The 20,864-nt window shown below is 50.5% G+C and overlaps 2 protein-coding genes across 3 annotated transcripts in view; one reads left to right on the top strand and one right to left on the bottom strand.

Annotated features, from left to right (window-relative positions):
- The window catches only part of LOC144127870 (uncharacterized), a 202,650-nt gene that overhangs the window by 124,453 nt on the left and 57,333 nt on the right, over positions 1–20,864 (bottom strand). The window lies entirely within an intron of this gene.
- LOC144127869 (gamma-butyrobetaine dioxygenase-like) overlaps positions 1–20,864 on the top strand; it is a 78,438-nt gene that overhangs the window by 56,425 nt on the left and 1,149 nt on the right. For both annotated transcript variants that reach the window (XM_077660845.1, XM_077660844.1), the window contains 6 exons: positions 248–429; positions 10,799–11,001; positions 11,859–12,044; positions 14,637–14,806; positions 17,715–17,851; positions 18,660–18,791. In XM_077660845.1, the coding sequence (XP_077516971.1) occupies positions 248–429; positions 10,799–11,001; positions 11,859–12,044; positions 14,637–14,806; positions 17,715–17,851; positions 18,660–18,791 (1,010 nt within the window). The remainder of the gene's footprint in view (positions 1–247; positions 430–10,798; positions 11,002–11,858; positions 12,045–14,636; positions 14,807–17,714; positions 17,852–18,659; positions 18,792–20,864) is intronic.

Below are 20,864 nucleotides of genomic sequence, written 5' to 3'. Positions count from 1 at the left end.
ACTAAACGTACAAAATCAGAGTAAAAAGAAGCCTGTGTAAGCAGCCCACTGTAAACCTATCCAGCGATACATCTACAAACTTTTGGCATGTGCCGGATGTCGATGCAGTGTTTACTCTCAAAACTGCCGAGTTCGCTGGCGGTGTAGGCTCTTCGCGGGTTCGTTCGCGGTGGCAGTTGCCAGAGTGCACGTGCCTTATGAGCCGTCGAAGACTCGCGCTGATGGTCTTCTCACCTGCCCGGAACAGCTTCGGGACAACTGCAACTGCCCCCACTGCATCCATCCGAACAGCAAGCAGAAGCTGGTGGACACGGCGGGGCTCGACTTCAGCGTGCGGCCCGTCAGCATGGAGGTCTCGCCGGAAGGCAGCCTCGAGGTCACCTGGGGCGACTCCCAGGGCACACACCAGTCGTCATACGAGCCCCTCTGGTCAGTCCACGCACTAGCAGTGCGCTGCATTGTTTTGCTTTCGGACACGGCGTGGTGCTGAATTTTAAATACTAACTTTATCAACAGTCCATAGCGAAAAACTTCGCAGCAGTGCAGGTGTGTTCAAAATGAGATTTCAGAGCCAGTGGTTGAAATGGAAGCTCGTAGCGTTTGCAGAGGGAATCAGTCAATTTGATGGAAAAAAAAGAAGACTATAAATGAACGTAGCAAATAGGAAAAAAGACGAGATAAGATAGGAGCGGTTCCAAGATAAAGCACTAGGCCGAGGCGAACTGTTTGATGCTAGATCAGGGTGCGTTAGAATAAAATGCTCTTATAAAAAGAAATATGCCCAAGAATGTGTGGTAGGACCAAGGAGAGAACTGAGCGCGTTTTGTTAGACTGTAGCAGTATCCATCTCAGGTGTCTGTGCAGATCCCTTTGTCCCCTAGGTTCTGGGATAACGAGAGTAAAATGAATGCATCCGTGGTAGGCGTCAATAAAAACGGTTGAAGGATTGGTCACCTCAAAGCACGCAATTCAACTAAGGAAGAGCCTTGGATAGTCGTATTCGGTATAGTATGCAAGTTGTGAGATTCTGTCTGAAACACGGATTGATTCCAAAATACTATTGTACGAGGAAGACTAGCTTTGGTCAAGAAAAAAAATCACAGGAGGGTTACGTATCCAGTTTCTAACGCGATTGATCCAGCGTTAGCTGGCTTGTGACAGAGAAGATACGGAGACATAATCGATATGCTGGTTTTATTGTTGAAGGTTTTATGGGGTTTAACGTCCCAAAACTACTCATGCAATGAGGGACGCCGTAGTGAATGTCTCCGGAAATTTCGACCGTTTGGGGTTCTTTAACGTGCACTGGCATCGCACAGTACACGGGCCTCTAGAATTTCGCCTCCATCGAAATGCGACCGCCGCTGCCTGTACCGAACCCGAGTCCTTCGTGCAGCCGAGCGCCATAACCACTGAGCTACCGCGGCGGCTTCGGTGCTCGTTTTGCCGGACATCATCATCATCATCAGCAGCAGCAGCAGCAGCAGCAGCAGCAGCAGCAGCTTTCAGTTTTCATTTTAAAGAATACACTGCAACATTTTATTATTATTCTAGAATTGTTAGGTACTAAAGGTCTTTTAGGGAAGTTTTAAAGAAAATCCGCGATGGGGTTTTAAATTAAATGCGAATCAAAATTGGCCATTTCTCGAAATATACGAATTTTAGCAGATTTTAACTCTCAACCAAAAAAAAATACCATTTGGAAGTGCCTTTTTCAGCTTCCGTTGCTCAAAAGGTGCGAGAAATGCAAAAGAAAAGTTTCAGCTTAAAATTTATATTCCTTCTTGTCCCACTATCATCCTGACACCTGCCCTTTTTAGACCGCAAAGCTTTCATAACGCTCTTTCCGATTGTTCTGCTGAGACCTTCAGAGAGCCAGAGCAGTTTTGCACTTCAGCACACAGAGAGATTCAGGTATCACAAAATTTTATTTTTTTATTTTGTAGGAATCCAAACCGGTGATTTTTGTGAAATCATGGAAGCGTCGTTTTCCACCCCTTGTGATATGAGATTACTGCAGGTATAAAAAAACCTTGTGCGATGAAACTGTGCAGTACAGTTGTGCTTGAAACGTTGACAGTGAGCCACCAGATATGATGGAAGTCATATGATCATGTGATCACGGGACTGCAATCATATCCGGTGGCTCACTGTCAAGGTTGCAAGAACAAGTGCACTGCATCGTTTAATCGCAGTCGTGGGCTTTATACGCACAAACATCAGATCACTCGAGAAGCGATTGAAGCATTTCATATAGCAAAGGAACATTATAAATGCATAAGTAAACCCTCAATAGGCTTTTCATATAGAGTTTGCTGTCCTGGGCACTTCTTGACTCTTATATAAATGGTCTGCAGACATCGTAGACTCCATTGCCTTCCTATAGCTATTTCTTTTTGCCTATTCAGTCTATATACTGTCCATAGACAACATTCTGCTAAAAGTGTGTTGCCGTAAATCTGTAATGTCTATGGGATTTGTATTGCCTATCGACTAGTCTCTAGGATTTGTCTATAGAAAGTCTATCGACTTTGTAGACAAATGTCTAAAAAGAGTTTATAGACTGTCTAAGGAAAGTTTTGTAAAGGATCGCCGCGCGCACTTATTATATTTGTTTTTGTTGTTGTGTGTGATCACTTATTTTGTCTTGTATCTTCTGTGTTTCTTCCTCTATGTAACCGCAAGATTTTGCGAATAAAGCCGTTGTGATGACCCCCATAATGCGCAGGTCCACACGGGACGGAGAGGCAAAGAGACACCGTATGGCTCAGTTTAAACAAACAGATATATTCAATAATTATACATGATTAAGATTCAGAGGCTGGGGCGTCCGAGCTTACGTGCCGACGACTTCATGGGGGCGATGGAGTGGCTCCGGAGTTGGGCTCGAGCGGTTGCTGGCAGAAGCTGCACGCCGTCGGGCTTCGGCGCTGAAGGCCCTCTTGGCGAATGATGTCGTCCTGAGCGTCCTTCTTCCGTACTGCTTGTCGATTTTTATATCCTCTTCTCCACACTCCCTAGGGTGAGGACGCCCACGCCGGAGGGGAAGGAGGGGGGCTAGGGCTTTCACTTGGGCGCACAAACATACCACCGCACTTATGGTCTCGCCCCCCTCACGTGTTGAGTCCGAGGGAAAGAAGGTTGTCTTCGAGGTAGCGCATAGCGTCGGCTGTGGTAAGGCGCGCTCTGGCCCGCTGACAGTTCCCGCGGGTCACCGGCCTCCGCTCTCCATCCATCAACTGACACTCGCTCCTCAAGGTAAGGCGCGCTCTGGCCCACTGACAGTTCCCGCGGGTCACCGGCCGGGAAAGTGGTCCCTTGTCCTGGGATGTGCTCGGGAGGCCTCCCCTGGAACCGCCACGGCAATTGGGGAGGATAAAGCCCGTTTCCCCGCGGCGGCGGCGGCGGGTCCGGTTGGGTCCGGTTGGGCTTAAACCCCTTCGTTCTGGTCGTCACTCTCAACGAGCATGGCTGGGTAATTGATGATGCCGCTGTCATCTGGGTCTCCGTCTACGCCGCGCCGTCGAACGCGGAACCTCGTAGCACACACAAGGAACGTCACACTCGCTCACCCTCCAGAAGAACGTTCTCCGAACATTTGAGTCCATACAGCTCCCCTTGTCTTTCTGAATCGCCTCGCAGAGTGCGTCCGACAAAACACTTTTCGCTGCACTCAACACCACTGCACAACACCATATGCCTCCGCTGTCATAACTGGCGTCTCCAGGGGCAGCACTGATCTTCTTTTACAGATAAACATGAAACTCAGCACCCAAGCCTCTCCTTTCTAGTCCAAACTGGACGAAATAAATTTACCACAGTTACAAAGGAGCTCCCACTTCTAGCACGATCACGGCACAGACAAAAATATAGATAACGAAAGGAAGTAGGGCAGGTTCTGCATGCGCTCCGCATGCTCTCCTGTGAAGGTGTTACTTAATGACCGAAAGGTTTAACTACCAACTCCGATAACTTAACACATAAGCACATAGCAATGTTATGAGCTGCGGCAGTACACAATTCTAACCAGTTCACAACTCCGCTCTGTTTACGCCATTAGTCCGACTTAGCTTTCCGATTTCGCAGCGGATATCGGCCTTCATGAGTCATACTAAGTAAGTCTGTGACCCTTTGTCTGCTTTGGGACTCGCGAGGGCTCGTGGCAGGAGCCTCTCCTGGCGTTATCTGCGCGGCAACCTCGCGCGCTTCTTCTTCTAGCAATGCATGAAGTAAATCCGGTGGCATTCCGGCCGTCACCTCTGGCGCCTGCCGAACAGATGCAGGAGAGGGCGTTTCTTGCGAACTATCTGCGCGCTCCGCTTCGCTTCTGTCCCCATCAAAATCCGCGCTTTCCCTTTCCTCATTTCGTGAATACTGAACCGGTGCCGACTTGAGGCGATTTGCGTGTATCCTTATCAAGCGCCGGTTCACGTCTCGGACTCTGAAGTTTACCGGAGAAAGCTTCTCGACAACCTCGCACGGTCCTCTCCACTTCGTCTGGAACTTACGAGCTAGCCCAATCTGCCTTTGGCAGTTCTCAATGTACACGCTGTCCCCCACATTAAACGGCGCGTCTCTAGCATTGCGATCGTGCACCTCCTTCCTGCGCTTCGCCGCTTTCTTTAAGGCCTCCTTTGCGATGTCCCTCGCCACTTGCAAGCGCGATTCTAGCTCAACCTTATAGTCGTCCAGTGAAGCGTATGGGACACGACGGGGGCCCTCTGGCACTCCACTAGGCTGGTCCGGGTCTCGGCCGTAGAGAAGAAAGAATGGCGATTCGCCCGTGCTCTCGTGTGCTGCGGAATTGTAGGCAAACATTGCATACGGGAGCCACAAGCCCCAGTCCCGCTGGTCGCGCGAAACAAAATGCGACAGGAACCCGGCCACGGTTTGGTTCAGTCGCTCCACCGCGCCGTTGCAAGCCGGATGGTACGGTGTTGTCTGCTTCTTAGCGATCTTAAGCAGCTCGCAAACTCTCCTCATTAGCTGCGACACGAAGTTCATTCCCCGATCTGTCAAGAGTTGCCTCGGGGGTCCATGTCGGAGCACGATCTGTCCGACAAATGCTCTTGCAACCGTGTCTGCCTTCTGATCTGGGAGTGCTACCGCTTCCGCGTATTTTGAACGGTGATCGACAAATACTAAAATGTACTTGTTTCCGGAAGTGGTCGTGGGCAATGGGCCCATTATGTCCATACCTGTTCGCTCGAAGGGAGCCGAAACCTCAGAGAACGGCTGAATTGGAGCTGGTCTTCGTCCCTTGGGTGTTTTTCTTTCGAGACAGGAATGACACTTCGCACAGTAGTCTCTAACATCCTGTCGCATGCCACTCCAAAAGTACAAACGCTCCACACGCCTGCGTGTCTTCGCTACGCCAAAATGACCGGCGCATGGCGCATCGTGAAACGCGCGAAGAACCCTTTCTGTCCACGACCGAGGTATGACGACTCTCTCCCAAGCGGTTTTCACTGGTCTCCCTTTCCTGGTTGGCCTCGTGCGCCGACACAGGGTGCCGTCTTTGCCAATGAAATAACCTAGCTGTTCGGGGTGAGACGGTGCGCCCTCTAAGCTTTCGATTATTCGCTTCAGGTCAGGATCTTTGCACTGCTCTGTGCGTAATTCGGCGGGGTCGACTACGGGGACAAACTCATCTATAGCTGCCACGGCAGCTGTGCGGCTGAGTGCATCAGCATTCAGATGTGTCTTTCCTGACTTGTGCTCAACTTCAAAGCAGTATTCCTGCAGGTGTAGATTCCATCTAGCGAGTCGCGAGCTAGGGTCCCTGACACTCATCACCCATTTCAGAGGATGGCAGTCTGTGACTAGCTTGAATTTGCGGCCGTAAAGGTAGCATCTGAAGTGCTTTACTGCCCAGACAACGGCGAGGCACTCCCTTTCCGTAGCTCCGTACTTTTGCTCTGTGGGGCTCAGCTGTCGGCTAGCAAAAGCAACGGGATGTTCTTTGCCCTCGATAACCTGAGATAGCACGGCACCAACTGCGAACTTTGACGCATCTGTGGCCATAACGAAGGGCAAACTAAAATCCGGGTGGCGCAACAGCGGTGCACTCATTAGCTTCCTTTTCAGGGCCCCAAAAGCATCCTCCGCGTTTTCGTCCCAGCGAAAGGCGACATTTTTGGCTGTTAAGGCGGTGAGCGGCTCAGCGAGCTTGGCGAACTCCTCTATGTGCCTTCGGTAGTAACCGATCAGGCCGAGAAACTGCCGGACCTGGCGGACGCTAGTCGGGGATGGAAAATCCGAGACACACCTTAGTTTCTCAGGGTCCGGTCGCACGCCGTCAGCTGAAACAACGTGCCCGAGGTATTTCACCTCGTTTTTGAGGAATTGGCACTTAGAGGGCTTCAGCTTGAGACCCGCTCCTCTTAGTCGCACCAAAACGTGCTCAATATCGTGCAAATGGTTCTCAAAACTGTCACTGTATATGATTATGTCATCCATATACACGAAGCACAGCCTCCCCAGAAGACCTGCCAGGATAACATCAGCGGTTCTCTGCCAGACAGCAGGGCTGTTGGCCAGACCCATCGGCATTCTTTTCCATTCATAGTGCCCTGAGGGCGTGTTGAATGCCGTTTTCTCGGCATCTGCCGGATCCATTGCTATCTGCCAGAATCCCGCCGCCATGTCCACTACCGTGAAGTACCTGGCAGAGCCCAGCTGAGAAAGCGTCTCCTGTATATTGGGGATGGGGTATGGATCGATGCGAGTTACGGCATTTAGTTTGCTGTAGTCCACTACCAATCGATACGAGCCATCTGGCTTTTCCACCAATAGTGCTGGTTCTCCCCAGGGTGACTTTGAGTGCTCGACAATGCCGCGATCATTCAGGTCCTGCACCTGCCGCTCCATCTCCTCACGTTGGGAGTAAGGAATCCTGTACGCACGCTGGTAAACGGGCGATGAAGTGCCGGTTTATATCCTGTGCTTTATAACGCCACAGCAGCCCAAATCCAGGTTGGACGCGGCGAATACCTCCGAGTAGTCGTTCAGCAAACCAGCCACAGCCTCCCTCTCCCTGGATTTTACGTGAGAAAGATCGAACGACACCTTTGGAGCAGCCGAAGGACTAGCATGCTCTACAGTTGCGAGTACCGTATCGGTGGGCTCACGTTTCTCTATCGCAGAGGTGAAGAAAGCCAATGTTTTGTTCTTGGGAAGGCTCAGTGGCTGCTGGCTACAGTTACCCACCCGTAGGGGCACTCTGTGGGCGTCATTAACTGTCACGAGGCACGCGGCTGCCTTCAGGCCATTGCTGAGAGAGTCGACCGGCTCAAGCACTCCTACGGCGCCGCTCTCTACATCTGAAGGCACAAACGCGTACAAAATGTGCTCCGACCAAGGAAGGACGACCGCCTCATCGACCAGCCTGACGGCAACCAGCGAATATACCTTCTCCAATGATCCCACTGTTTGGCGGGTGTCAATATCGGTAATGCGAATCTCAGCCCCTCTCCTGTTCAAAAACGGTACTTTTGAGCCGCCCGCATTAACCTCTTCCTCAGAGAATGAGACTACTACCTTCCCTTTTCTCAAAAAATCCTGCCCTAATATACCTGACACTCCGTTTGGCAGAGACACCGTGTCCGGGCATACGTAGCAGGGGTGCTCCAATGCAATTCCGCCGAGAGAGAAGTGTAACCGGTAGAGTCCACTTATGCCAAGAGGATCCCCCGTTATGCCTACAAATTTGGTTGCCATACCACCAGACGCTTCCAACACCTCGCGGTCCCCCTTCCTTCGAAGCGTGTTAAAACTGCTCTCCTTAAGCAATGTCACCTTTGACCCCGTATCTATCAACAATTCCATGCAACAACCATTTAACTTGCAACGCACAACAGGGCATGCCTCGTCGGCCACACAAACTACCACCACCTCATCATCCACTGCTCCCTCCCCACGCTCCTCAGGCTGGGGAGGACTATCTAGTTTTTTGTCTCGGTATCTGGAGCCCCGCTGTAGGCTTGCTTAGGGCGTGTCTCGCCTGCTTCTCTTTGTGGCTCCCCACGGCGCACGTTTTGGCAGAACCTGGCGATGTGTCCGCGACCCTGGCAAGCGAAGCATACGATTTCTTCAAAATCTCGCATACCGCGCCTGTAGCTTTGTGGCGGTCTCCTGTTTCCAGCGAATGGGCGCTGTTGAGCGCGCGCTTCAACCTGGCGTTCCACCTGCTGAGATAGCAGCTGTTCTAAGCGATCTAACCGCTCTGTCAAGAGAGCAACCTCAGGGTTGAGCACCGCTCTCTCTATGACGCGTACTCTCGCTGCGGCTGTCGTTAACGCCTCATTTCGTTCCTCATCCAATGCGGCCTCCACGGCTTGGTCGAAATTGCTCGGCTTGCGCGAGAGCACGAACCGGCGCACGGGGTCTTGCAGACCAGCCACGAACAAAGCGGTCATTTCCTCTTTAGGTATATCCTCCGCGTATTTCTTCTTTAGCTGGTCTCCTTCCTCCTCCCTGCTTAACGTATCGCGCGCTAAGCGCTGAAGCCGCGACGCAAACGTTCGCACGTCCTCCCCTACCATCTGTCCGGCGTCACGGAACCTCTGTACCCGCACGTGACGTGGTTCAGTGTCGAAATGCTCAAACGCGAGCTTCTTAAATTCCGCAAATGATTTTGTGGATTTTACTTTTTCGTCTCACCAAGCAAAATCATGAGCAGCTCCTGCCATCTTACACCTCGCCATTCCCAGCATTTGAGCATCGGACCATCCCCCCATTTTCCCAATCTCTTCTAGCATGGAAAAGAAATCGCAGATTGGAACCCCTGTCTTATCTCCCGTAAACGTCGGAATGACGCTTCCTAATGCCAGCATGCTTGCTCCGAGCGACGGCTGTGGAGTGGGAGCTCCCTCAGATAGACATTTTTTTTTCAAGCCCTCCAGTGCCTCAAGCCTCTCAAATGGGGGTAAAAGTCCCACAATCAGTCCCGTGATTCCCTTTTGATTACAATTTTGAAGTCATGAATGTCACAGCATTCAGAGGACATTTGCTTTTGAGACCCCACTTCTGACACCAGTGTGATGACCCCCATAATGCGCAGGTCCACACGGGACGGAGAGGCAAAGAGACACCGTATGGCTCAGTTTAAACAAACAGATATATTCAATAATTATACGTGATTAAGATTCAGAGGCTGGGGCGTCCGAGCTTACGTGCCGACGACTTCATGGGGGCGATGGAGTGGCTCCGGAGTTGGGCTCGAGCGGTTGCTGGCAGAAGCTGCACGCCGTCGGGCTTCGGCGCTGAAGGCCCTCTTGGCGAACGATGTCGTCCTGAGCGTCCTTCTTCCGTACTGCTTGTCGATTTTTATATCCTCTTCTCCACACTCCCTAGGGTGAGGACGCCCACGCCGGAGGGGAAGGAGGGGGGCTAGGGCTTTCACTTGGGCGCACAAACATACCACCGCACTTATGGTCTCGCCCCCCTCACGTGTTGAGTCCGAGGGAAAGAAGGTTGTCTTCGAGGTAGCGCATAGCGTCGGCTGTGGTAAGGCGCGCTCTGGCCCGCTGACAGTTCCCGCGGGTCACCGGCCTCCGCTCTCCATCCATCAACTGACACTCGCTCCTCAAGGTAAGGCGCGCTCTGGCCCGCTGACAGTTCCCGCGGGTCACCGGCCGGGAAAGTGGTCCCTTGTCCTGGGATGTGCTCGGGAGGCCTCCCCTGGAACCGCCACGGCAATTGGGGAGGATAAAGCCCGTTTCCCCGCGGCGGCGGCGGCGGGTCCGGTTGGGTCCGGTTGGGCTTAAACCCCTTCGTTCTGGTCGTCACTCTCAACGAGCATGGCTGGGTAATTGATGATGCCGCTGTCATCTGGGTCTCCGTCTACGCCGCGCCGTCTAACGCGGAACCTCGTAGCACACACAAGGAACGTCACACCGTAGCTAGAAACCAGTGCCCGTCCTGTATGCACCTTTTATTTCTGGACTCGTCCTTTGCGCTGTTTGCCACCATGAATCATTACCAAACTTGCCCAACTAGCCCAACTGTTAATGTGAATGATCTTGATGGAATCGCTGCTCAAATGCGAATTTTCGTATGAGACGAAACTAAAAGAGATATCGCTGTTGCACGGGAACTATAAATTTAGCGTGTCCGCAGGACGCCACCTCAGGTTATGGCTCAGCGGTGTCAAAAGCAGTTATCAGCGCAGACTGGTAGAGGAGTTTCGCAGCAATAATGGTTTGTCGCATCTCAAGCTGTTGCCGCATTTAGAATTGGAACAGTCAAAATATGCTGCAAGACCAACCTGGTTAACTGCGCGATTGTAGCGCTTCACCAACAGCGACGGTTTTGCCCTTTACGCCTGCAGACGAAGTAGTTAAACTAGCAAGCTGCCCTGACAGTAATCTGCGTGGTTAGGTTAAAATATTCAGTTTAGCTCCGCCTTAAGTGTATGAAGTGACAGCGTGAATGTTTACTTGCATCTGTATTTATTAATTGGTACCTCTTCCTAATTACATACACCCATTAGCATTCATAAGTAGACATACCAGACCCCGTGATACACCATAAGGCACACAAGGCCTGCCTTCAAGCAAGTCGAACGAACGTGCCTCAGTGGCCTGGGGAGTAGCTTGTGTGATCCGCAACCCAACGGTCATGGGTTCGATTCCAAACTAATTACCCCAATCAGACCTCAATGCCTCAAGCATTGACCAAACATTCTTGCCCTGGCTCTCTTTGGCTAAGCTATGCCTCGCGCCATTAAAATTCAAATAATCTCCCTCATGACTGTTTGGACGACCAATTCACGTCTCTGCACCGACTGTCGGCGCAGGCTGTACCGGAACGCGCGCAGCTACATGATGAACCCAGACACGGACGAACCGCGGCCCCCGCTGCCGCCGATGGAGTTCTGGGACCGGGTGTCCATCTGGAAGAGCTTCCCCGAGGTCTCCTACCGGGAGTTTATGGACTCGGACGACGGCCTGTACCGCTGGCTCGACTGCATGTACAAGTTCGGCGTCGTGCTGCTCCGAGGTGTGTGGACGCTGTCGTTGGGACTCCGTCGGGCTGTGTGAAAACTTGCCGACGCGCACATTCAGCGATCGCTCAAAGGAGTGATTCAGAACACCCCGCCTCACCGACCCTTAAAGCCCTTGCCGATCCTTTGAGCGAAGATTCTGCGCAAACTGGCTTGCTGGTGTCCACGGTTGACCACAAATAAAAGGCGCTGCTGCGAGACCTTTAGCTCAAGAGGCTTGAGATCAGCGTATGTTTTGGAGCAATATTTCGTTGGGCAATCGAGTTGATATTCAAGCATCTCGAAGGCAGCGGAAAGCGCACAAAGACTAAGGTAGACAAAACAAATGTTGACCGCAGTGATGGAATTTATGGAAGAGCTAGATTTGAGGTCAGTTTAGCATACATAAAAAGCCTGAACGACGCGAAATCTTCTCTGAAAATGCGCCGATTCTGGTAGTATCATTGGGTATGACAGCAGTCTCCGGGGTGATTCTAAGTAGTTCTAGCGCACAACGAGTAGTTTCAATGCATGGCTAACTCTTATTATGATTGTTTCTCACAACATACTAATAAAAACCGACATGGAACGCAATATTGTTTCCTGTGATGCTTACTTATTTTGTCCAAGTAGCCTTTATACCTTCCCAATGGCAAAAGTTCATTCTGTTGTTTTTAATACCGCTCCATTCCTCGCCACTCCTTGACCTTCAGCACCCGTGCGTTCATAGTGGAACGCAGGAGCGCAAGTAGATTTTACGCTTGAGAGAACGTTTTAATGTAAGTGTAAACCCCTTTAAGATTTTACACTTACATAGGAACCAAGATAAGCCAAGTTTTCAAACCGCCTCCTTTCTTTCTTTCATGGCGTGCAGGCGTGCCGTGCGAGAAAGGTGAAATACTGAACGCCGTGCGGCGAGTGGCGTACGTCAAGTCCACCATTTGGGGCGACACTTTCGACGTGGTCTGCGAGCCCATCCAGAGCGACCCGGGACACCTGGCCTACACCGGCATGTACCTGGAGCACCACACCGACATGAACTACCGCGAGAACTCACCCGGTAGGTGAGACCCCCGAGGTGGGGAGAGCGCCAGAGGGTCATCCGTCAACACGGCCGCGAAGGCGCCCTCCACCGGGTCGGGTCTCGGAGACTGACCCCTGTCGGTTGCCTTAATCCTAGAAACACGTTCTCAGATTTATTTGTGCCTGGCGTCTTGCTGTAAATACTGGTGTCGCTTGAACGACTGTACCGCTTCCTGGCCGCGTCCTGGTCAGCTGGGTTGGAAGTACCACTGCGCAGTCAGCCGAAACTGAAAAGTTGATACGTTATTTAGTTTTAAGAACTAACTACAGAGACAGACCCGCCGCAATGACTCACTCGTTTTTGCGTTCAACTGCCGATCTCAGGTTCGTGGGACCGAATCTCTGCCGCGGCGGCTGCATTTTTGTGGAGACCAATTGCAAAAACGCCCGTGTTTTCTGTGATGTCAGTGTACGTTGTATTGCTCTAGGTAGTTGCATATTAGAAGGTTCATAAAAGGTTAAGAGACGAAGAGGGCAATGTCATTAGCAATATGGATAAGATAGTTAAAGTAGCCGAAGAGTTCGAAACGAGTCTATACTATAGTAGCAAAAGTAATCTGAACGTTACTGAGAGAGCCAGTAGCGCAGAGCAATGGGACATTCCGCCAGTAACGAAAGAGGAAGTAAAGAAAGCCTTAGGAGCAGTGAGCAGTGCAAAGGGGGAAAGCAGCTGGGGAGGATCAGGCCACACCAGATCTGTTGAAGGACGAGGGGAAGATTGTGCTAGAAAAACTAGTCACCCTGTGTGTGCACTTATGACCTCGACCGCACCGGAGGCTTGGATTAACGCTATACGTTATCCTAATTCATAAGAAAGGATACGCCAAGGACTTGAAAAATTGCAGGCCGATCAGCTTACTGTCCGTTGCCTACGAGGTATTTACTAAGGTAATCGCTAATACAGTCAGGGCAACCTTAGACTTCAATCAACCAAATCATCAGGCAGGCTTTCATAAAGGATATCCCACAATAGATCATATTCACACGATCAATGAGGTGATAGAGAAATGCGCAAAATATAACCAGCCCCCATATATAGCCTTCATTGATTACGAGAAAGCATTTGGCTCAGTGGAAACATGAGCAGTCAAGCAGGCATTGTGAATCAGGATTTAGAAGAGCCTTATGTGAGAATACTGGAAGGAGCAGTTAGTAACTGCACAGCTACCATAGTCCTCCATAAGGTCAGCAATAAAATTCCAATAAGGAACGGCGTCAGGCAAGATGACACGATCTTGTCAATGCTATTCACCGCCTGTTTACAGAAGGTATCCCGATGCCTGAATTGGGAACTGTTGGGGATAATATTCTTTGAAGAATGTCTAAATCTGCGATTCGCTGATGGCATTGGCTTGCTGATTCACCCAGGAGATGAACTGCAAAAGCATTATCAATGATTTATACAGGCATAGGAGAACGGTGGGTCTAAAAATTAACATGCAGAAAACCAAAGTAATGTTCAACAGTCTACCAAGGGAGCAGCAGTTCACAATTGGTAGCGAGGTGCTGGAAGTGGTAAAGGAATACGTCTGCTTAGGGTATGTAGTGATCGCTGATCCGGATCATGAGAGGGAAATAACTATAGAAGCATAATAATGGCGTGGGGATCTTATGGCAGGTTCTCGCAGATCATGCATGGTATTTTGCCATTATCCCTCAAAAGAAAAGTGTACAACAGCTGTATCTTACCGGTACTCACCTACGGGGCAGAAACGTGGAGGCTTACGAAAATGGTTCAGCTTAAGATAAGGACAACGCAGCAAGCTATGGAAAAAAAATGATAGCTGTAACGTTAAGAGACCGGAAGCGGGCAGTGTGTGTGAGGGAACAAACGCGGGTTAATGACATCCTGGTCGGAATCAAGAGGAATAAATGGGCTTGTGCAGGGCATGTGATGCGAAGGCAAGATAACCGCTGGTCCTTAAGGGTAACTGAGTGGATTCCAAAAGAAGGCAAGCTTAGCAGGGGGCGGCAGAAGGTTAGGTGAGTGAATGATATTTAGAAGTTTGCGGACATACGGTAGGTGCAGCTGACAAAGGACAGGGTTAATTGGAAAGACATGGGAGAGGCCATTGCCCTGCAGTAGACGTAATCAGGCTGATGATGATGAGTTGCACATGCCGCAGCCCTCCACGTATGGCGTCTCTCACAGCCCACGTGCAGCAACTTCGGAGTCATAATTAAGCTCGACACTTGCGTACCATACCTGTCTAACAAAAACTAAATACTGGATCCACAGCGTGTACAGCCCGAACAATGAAGTAGGGACGAACACGGCGGCGATGTTGCGCATGAGCCTTCATAGAGGTCCTGTGGGAGTAGCAACTTCTAGAACAACTTCTTGGGATGGCACAGTGTATTTTGTTTTTTTATTGATATAGACATAAAAGGAGATGTATGCCTTCGTGGCCTTTCGGCAGCATCAGTAATGCAGTGATGTCGCCAAACAACTGCCAGTCTGGCTCGGGGGCGTGCATTTCGAGCGCTTAGTGCCAAGAAGGCTGCCGCGTTGTCTCGCACGGGCAGAGCTGGCCGTGGCTCACCAGCGGGCCGCTTATGCTTCGCGCAGGCCTGCAGATGCTGCACTGCTTGAAGGCCATGGACGCCAAGGAGGACACGGGCGGCAAGTCCTTCTTCGTGGACGGCTTCATGGCGGCCAACTGGATACGCGAGAACAGCCCCGCCGCCTTCCACATACTCTCATCCACGCCCGTGCAGTTCAGCATCTTCTCGCACAACGTGAGTGGCGACAGATCAGCCGCGGCCATTGCGAGCTGAGGGCAGCGCTGCATATACCTTAAGCCCCCTCTTCCACATTGCGCCATGTGCTACGACCGCGTCAGTCTTCCTGTTGCGTTTCTGCTGCGCTTCTCCCGGCGGGATTAAGAGCACGCGGATTTTCTTATCTTCCGTTCTCTGTGGCAGGCCAGAGTTAGAGAGGGATAAGAAATTTCGTACACATTCCCTAGTGCCACATTGGCGTTGCATTGGGCCGCTAAACTGTCACTTCGAAAAACCAGCACTGAACGCTCCCTTACCTATCGTCTGGAGTAAAATGTACGGTGCACTGCTGTCGTGGCAACGGTGCATTTGAACAATGGTGGCAGTACAGCACAGTGAAAATGTACTCGCGAAGCAATACGCAACGAATATCGGATCAAGTCGTTGCTTGCGGTGTACCTCTTGTGTGATTCCGATATCAAGCGTGAAGACATGAAGTGCGTGGGCGTTTCAGTGATGTTCAGTTTATTTCACTTGAGAGCATGGCTCAACTTGGTAGTGTGGTCTGTTTTGTGCCATAACCCTGACAACTCGTATTTGGAACAAACAGAACGCTGAACAATGACTGTATCGACTGAGAAAGAATCCAAGCGACGTGAAAAATGGAGGAATACGCATCCAGTGTGATAGAAAATATGGGCTTTAACTTTGCGCGTTCATCGTGGTATCTTTTTTTGAGAGAAGACAGCTGTACTGTTGTTCTGCATAGCCGTATGGCTGCACTTATGTGGTTGTAAATGAGTAATTACTCTCAAACTATTAATTAATATTAATTGTTAACTTCTATCCATTTACTTGTTCCACCTTGAGGGGGTTTACCCCGAATACATTGGATCAACACAGCTTCCGTTTCGAATACATATGTTCAGTCCAGTGATGTTCCATAAGGAAAATTTGACAAGTAAATGCGGAAAAAATGGAATATTTACGGAGTTTTAGGAAGCCTATAGGACCTGAAATTCTCACTTTTTTTTCAAAATTTACGGAGTTTTCAAGCTCCGCTTCAGGCAAAAATGGCCTGACATGGAAATTTTTTGGTGTGAGGGAATTTTCGATTACGGCTTCGAACATGACTGATTCGGCATCGCCCAACCATGTTCTAGCCGTCCTGGCTACCTTACTTGGTAGAGCAACTGTCCCGGCCGGACAGGCGGTGGTCCCGGTTTCGATCCCCGAACCACGACGAATTTTGCTTCGAATACGAAGCTCGTAGGGAAAGCTGTAAAGCCCTCCTTTGTAGCCATAAGGCTGTGCTCTACTGGATTCTAATGAATAATTAGTCCCTAACAGCTTTTTCCTTGAAGGGAGTAAATCAAGAAGGTTACGGTTACGGTTATTTCGGTGTTTTTCTGTTACATATACTGGAAAACGCGGGTTTATTGAATAGAAGCGGGCCAATGGGAGCAGCGGTGAAAAAATTACGAGGTCAGTCAGTCCAGCACATACACACGCGGCGATATAAATGCCTCTGAAGGGAGTGCTCATCCAAGTCCGTCTTTATAATACATGTATATTGCATAATAAGGAATAGGATGAAAAAATGGCACTCTGACGAGCACAATTAACCATAAATACGATGAATTTGTAGTGGCGCTATGATTTCTGCGAGGCTGGCACACGAGTATATTTGGATTATCGAGAGACATTTTCTTATCTGACATGCACTGTAAACACATGCTCGTAGGCTGCCGCGGTGGCTCAATGGTTGTGGTACCCGGTTGCTGACCCGAAAGAGGCGGTTTCGGTCCCGGCCGCGGCGGTCGCATTTCAATGGAGACGAAATGCTAGAGGCCCTCGCACTGTGCGGTGGCCGTGCACGTTGAAGTACCCCAGGTGGTCGAAATTGTCCGGAGCCCTACACGTATACGGCGTCCCTCATACCGTTGGCTGAAACGCTTTGTAACACTACACGCCATAAAACACGGACTCGTTTTTAAGGAGAAACGTTTCCTGTAGAGGTACCATTCACCTTTCTCGCACTGTACTAAGTTCCGGAACCACAGAGTATCACATCGAACGCAATTGGTCTCCAACGAGACATCGCCTAAAGTGCTAACCAGCTTGCACAAAACCATGCCTGTAGTGCTGCTCGTTTACCAGTCAGCGCCTTTGTCTGAGCAGCTAGCTTTGGCGCTGATCAGTAGCCTCTCGCCGTGTGCGTTGCGCTTCCGGTCGGCATCATTTTCGCGCAACTTCTTCCTTTCAACGGAAAAGCTTTTCTCGTGGGGCCACCAACAACAACAACGCGCAAACGTATAGCTTTGTTGGGCACCCCTCGCGTCGCTCGGTGACTAGCGTTATTTACACGCGGGGAAGCTCGCCATTGTTGGCAGTGTTTACACTCCATGATGTTTAGATGTCACTGCTGTGACCTTCGCAACTCGTGGGCGCCTTAAAGGATAGCCTGCGGACTAATTACCAATTAGAAACGAAATCAACAACGGGTAACGCCATTCAGGGGAGAGTTTTGCTGTGGTTATGAAGCGGGATCATGCACGGAGGAAAAAAAGTTGGGTTGAATACCGCAATGGCGGAACATAACAAGAACTGCTTTGATATCGCATATCTACAGACGCATTTATGTACAACGTTGTTCCCAAGTTTCCAGGTCACAGTGTCTGCTTTTTAGCAAATGTTTTGGCACTTAAGACGCCAACGTTCTCAGAGATGAGAATAATTCTTCCCGTACCTCCGACACAGATTTTGAGGTCCTTAGCTATCACGGAAGCCCCACTGCATGACTCAAAAGTGACCCTGTGGCCTGGAAACTTTTGAGAGCAACCCTATAAACGCCTGTGGGCCGCGCTTTCAGGACGGTGTGATGTTCTGTCGGCGTTGACTGGTGTTTTCCTGTTCCCTCGCGCAGATGCGGTACAGCCAGACGAAGCCGGTGATCTGCGTGAACAAGGAGGGCAACGTGTCCGAAATCCATTACAACAACCGGACGCTGGCACCGGTCCAGATGGCGCCGCACCTGGTGGCGCCCTTCTACCACGCGCTCAAGTGGGTGTCCCTGACATGCATTGCGCGCATTACGCTTGTGACGATCTCTGAACCATTTTCTGGCAGCACTGACTCTGTGGAGGCTTGTGAAATGAACAGCCTTGCAGGCGATGTAAGCCACTGCTGGCATCGTTCGGTTCAGGGATCGTGTATCTGCACAGTGATCAGTACTTATAAAATAGAACAGCCGATTTTCATGGCCTTGGACAGGGTCGTGCCGCAAAACAGGAGTTCGAATTAGGCATAGCAAGCTGTCTGAATGAATTGGCGGCTTAGATAGCTGCTTCCTGTGGTAATTCAAAATGCAAAAGCATTTCGCCTTTTCTACACGGTTACTTTACTTTTTAGTTGACGCATTCCAGCGCAAAAAGAAACCAACACGATTCAAAAAGAAGTTCTAAAGTCTAACTCTGCGTTTGGGGCCTCTTAGAGTGAACAGCAGAGAAAGGTGTACCAAAACAACAGGGTACCTTATTCCATTATACGTTGACAATGTGATAGCATAGAAAGTGTAGCGAACCGTAACGGCCGCGCCTGATGCCGCCTAGGAGGAAGATGACAGAAAGATGAAGCGCCGCCGCGCTGCACGAGATCGCTTCGGTTGAACTGGCGATCTTTGGCGCCACCCAACCGCACACAGAATTATAAAATGATACAGGTTCCAGCAGTAATTGTTACATCTGTGGCAATCATTACACGCCTCACTGTGCTAGCAACTTTCGGTGCTCGCGAAAGCGGTGCTGCAGCCGTCTCAAAGCGTCCGTCTGCAGCCGTCTCAAAGCAGCCGCCTCTGCCCCTCCGTGTGCAGGGAGTTTGCCCAGAAGATGCGCGACCCCAACTCCGAGCTGTGCTTCAACATGGTGCCGGGTGACCTGGTTGCCTTCAACAACCGCCGCGTTCTCCACGGCAGGACGAGTTTCGACCCCACCAAAGTCACCAGGTAGGCGTCACGAGTTTGCCCAGCTGACGCACTAAGTCATCGGATTACAAGGTCGCTTAATTTCAGGCTCTGTTGTGTCGGCATGCTCCCTTTTTATGATGGAAGTGGTTATGAAGAAAGAAAAACAGAACGGCGATTACGACGTGGAAAACCAGCGCTAGCTAGCGCTCGATAATGATTACGCACGAAAAAATGTAGCCGGTAATTACGCACTGGAAGTTTCAAGCAGTGAGGGTACCCCTGCCCCCCCTCCCTGTCACGCACGGCTGCACGGATGCGAAATGACAGTAAACACAAACATGGCTTGAAGAGCCTTCACTATGTTTTGGGAAAGTGAGCGCGAGGCGCAAAGCGCGGGCCGTGTGCATGGGGTGGTCATGTGATCACGCCTGCGTGTGTGGCACCCCTCTTGCCCACTTCCCCCCTCCTGCTCACGCTCTGCGGCACGGACGCCTTTTCACTTCTGGGGCTTTGCCCGGGAAACGTTCGCATTAGAATCTGGCGCTCTATAAGGTGCGGCAACTGCCTCGCTACAGGCGGACGCCTAAGACGCGCCGTCTGGGAAGAAACGAAGGGAATGAAACGGGGAGAATGCATATCCACCTACAGCCAGACACGACTCAAGAACGCAGCTGCAGGTTACCCTCAAAGCAGCCCCTTTAGCCGATGGCGTCGACCGATTGTCATGAACACGCGGCTAGTCCATTTTGCGGAGGCATCTGCCTACTACCTCCAACGTCACGCTAGGGGATTAGCCACGACGTCATGACAAGCGCTCAACGCGATTGTGTTTCTACCCTTTTTCACGCCGAAACGTCCCCGCGTGATACACTGTGAGGGGAAGGAACGAGCGTCAGTTGCTACAAATGCGTTGTCCATGCTCATGGCTTAGCTGTCGTGAAGGCGTCGGAATGTAGCGAGATGTACGCTGCGTGGCCTCACGTGCAACCTCCGCTAAACGGGCGCAAATATGTGGCACGAGTCATCGCTAAATAACGACCGGAGAACCATGCCAGACGCGGCGGCCGCGTTTTTATGGACGAAAAACGCTAAGGCGCCCGTGTGCTGTGCGATGTCAGTGCACGTTAAAGATCCCCAGGTGGTCTAAATTATTATTCCGGAACCCTCCACTACACCACCTCTCTTCCTTCTATCACTCCCTCCTTTATCCCTTCCCTTACGGCGCGGTTCAGGTGTCAGCCGATATATCAGACAGATACTGCGCCATTTCCTTTCCTCAAAAACCAATTATTATTATTGTTAACCATGCCAGAAAATGTTGCTTGAAAGCAGAGAGCGCTGAGCGGTGCTGGAAGGCCGGAGAATGCTGTTAAGGTGGCTCAGAAAAGAACCCCTCCGTTTTGAAGTTTTCTTGGCGGACCTGTAGCTTTCGATAATTCATTTTAGTCATGTACTCAGCGCGGAAACAAAACAGATATCTACTGCACATGTTATAGGCATTGTCGCTTTGGTTACGTTCTCCAGGTGCACGGATTTGGGGCATATGGACCGCTAAAGAAACATGGGCACTGGATGTGAGCAGGACGTAAGATAAACTTGCAACTGGCATTTTATTGTGGAAGCTGAAATGTGCGTACCGCACATCGTCTAGCTGGCCCTTCTGGTCAGCTGAATCACACGCACAGGGCAAACTTTGAGTCACGTGTACATTTATTCTTCCGTATTAACCCACGTACGCGTCACGTCTTACATATATGACACGGCCTTTTTGCGCGGTAACGTAGAGTTTATTGCATAAAAGCTTGCGCCCGGTAGCATAGGTTAAACAGGCTGTTCATGTTTACTCTACAAGCGTTGCGTTGTGTGTGTTCATCTTTGTGTGTTGTGTGCGCTAAGGGCGAGCCTCCAGTCTTCTCTGAAAGCAGGGAGCAAATTCTACCACATCGACAACATTGTGATTCCTTGAAGAAAAACAATTATTTGTGCATCTCACATAAACCTCGCCAAGTGTGATGAGAAATGTGATATTAAAGTCGATATCAAATGTTTGAAGCGTTACCACACGTAATAAGGAGCGCATTTTAATACTATCCTACATTGTAGATGGACTCT

This window comes from Amblyomma americanum, chromosome 4 (assembly GCF_052857255.1).
Source record: "Amblyomma americanum isolate KBUSLIRL-KWMA chromosome 4, ASM5285725v1, whole genome shotgun sequence".
Classification (NCBI taxonomy): domain Eukaryota; kingdom Metazoa; phylum Arthropoda; class Arachnida; order Ixodida; family Ixodidae; genus Amblyomma; species Amblyomma americanum.
The sequence above is the reverse complement of the archived record's forward strand: the minus strand, read 5'-3'. Positions and strand labels throughout refer to the sequence as shown.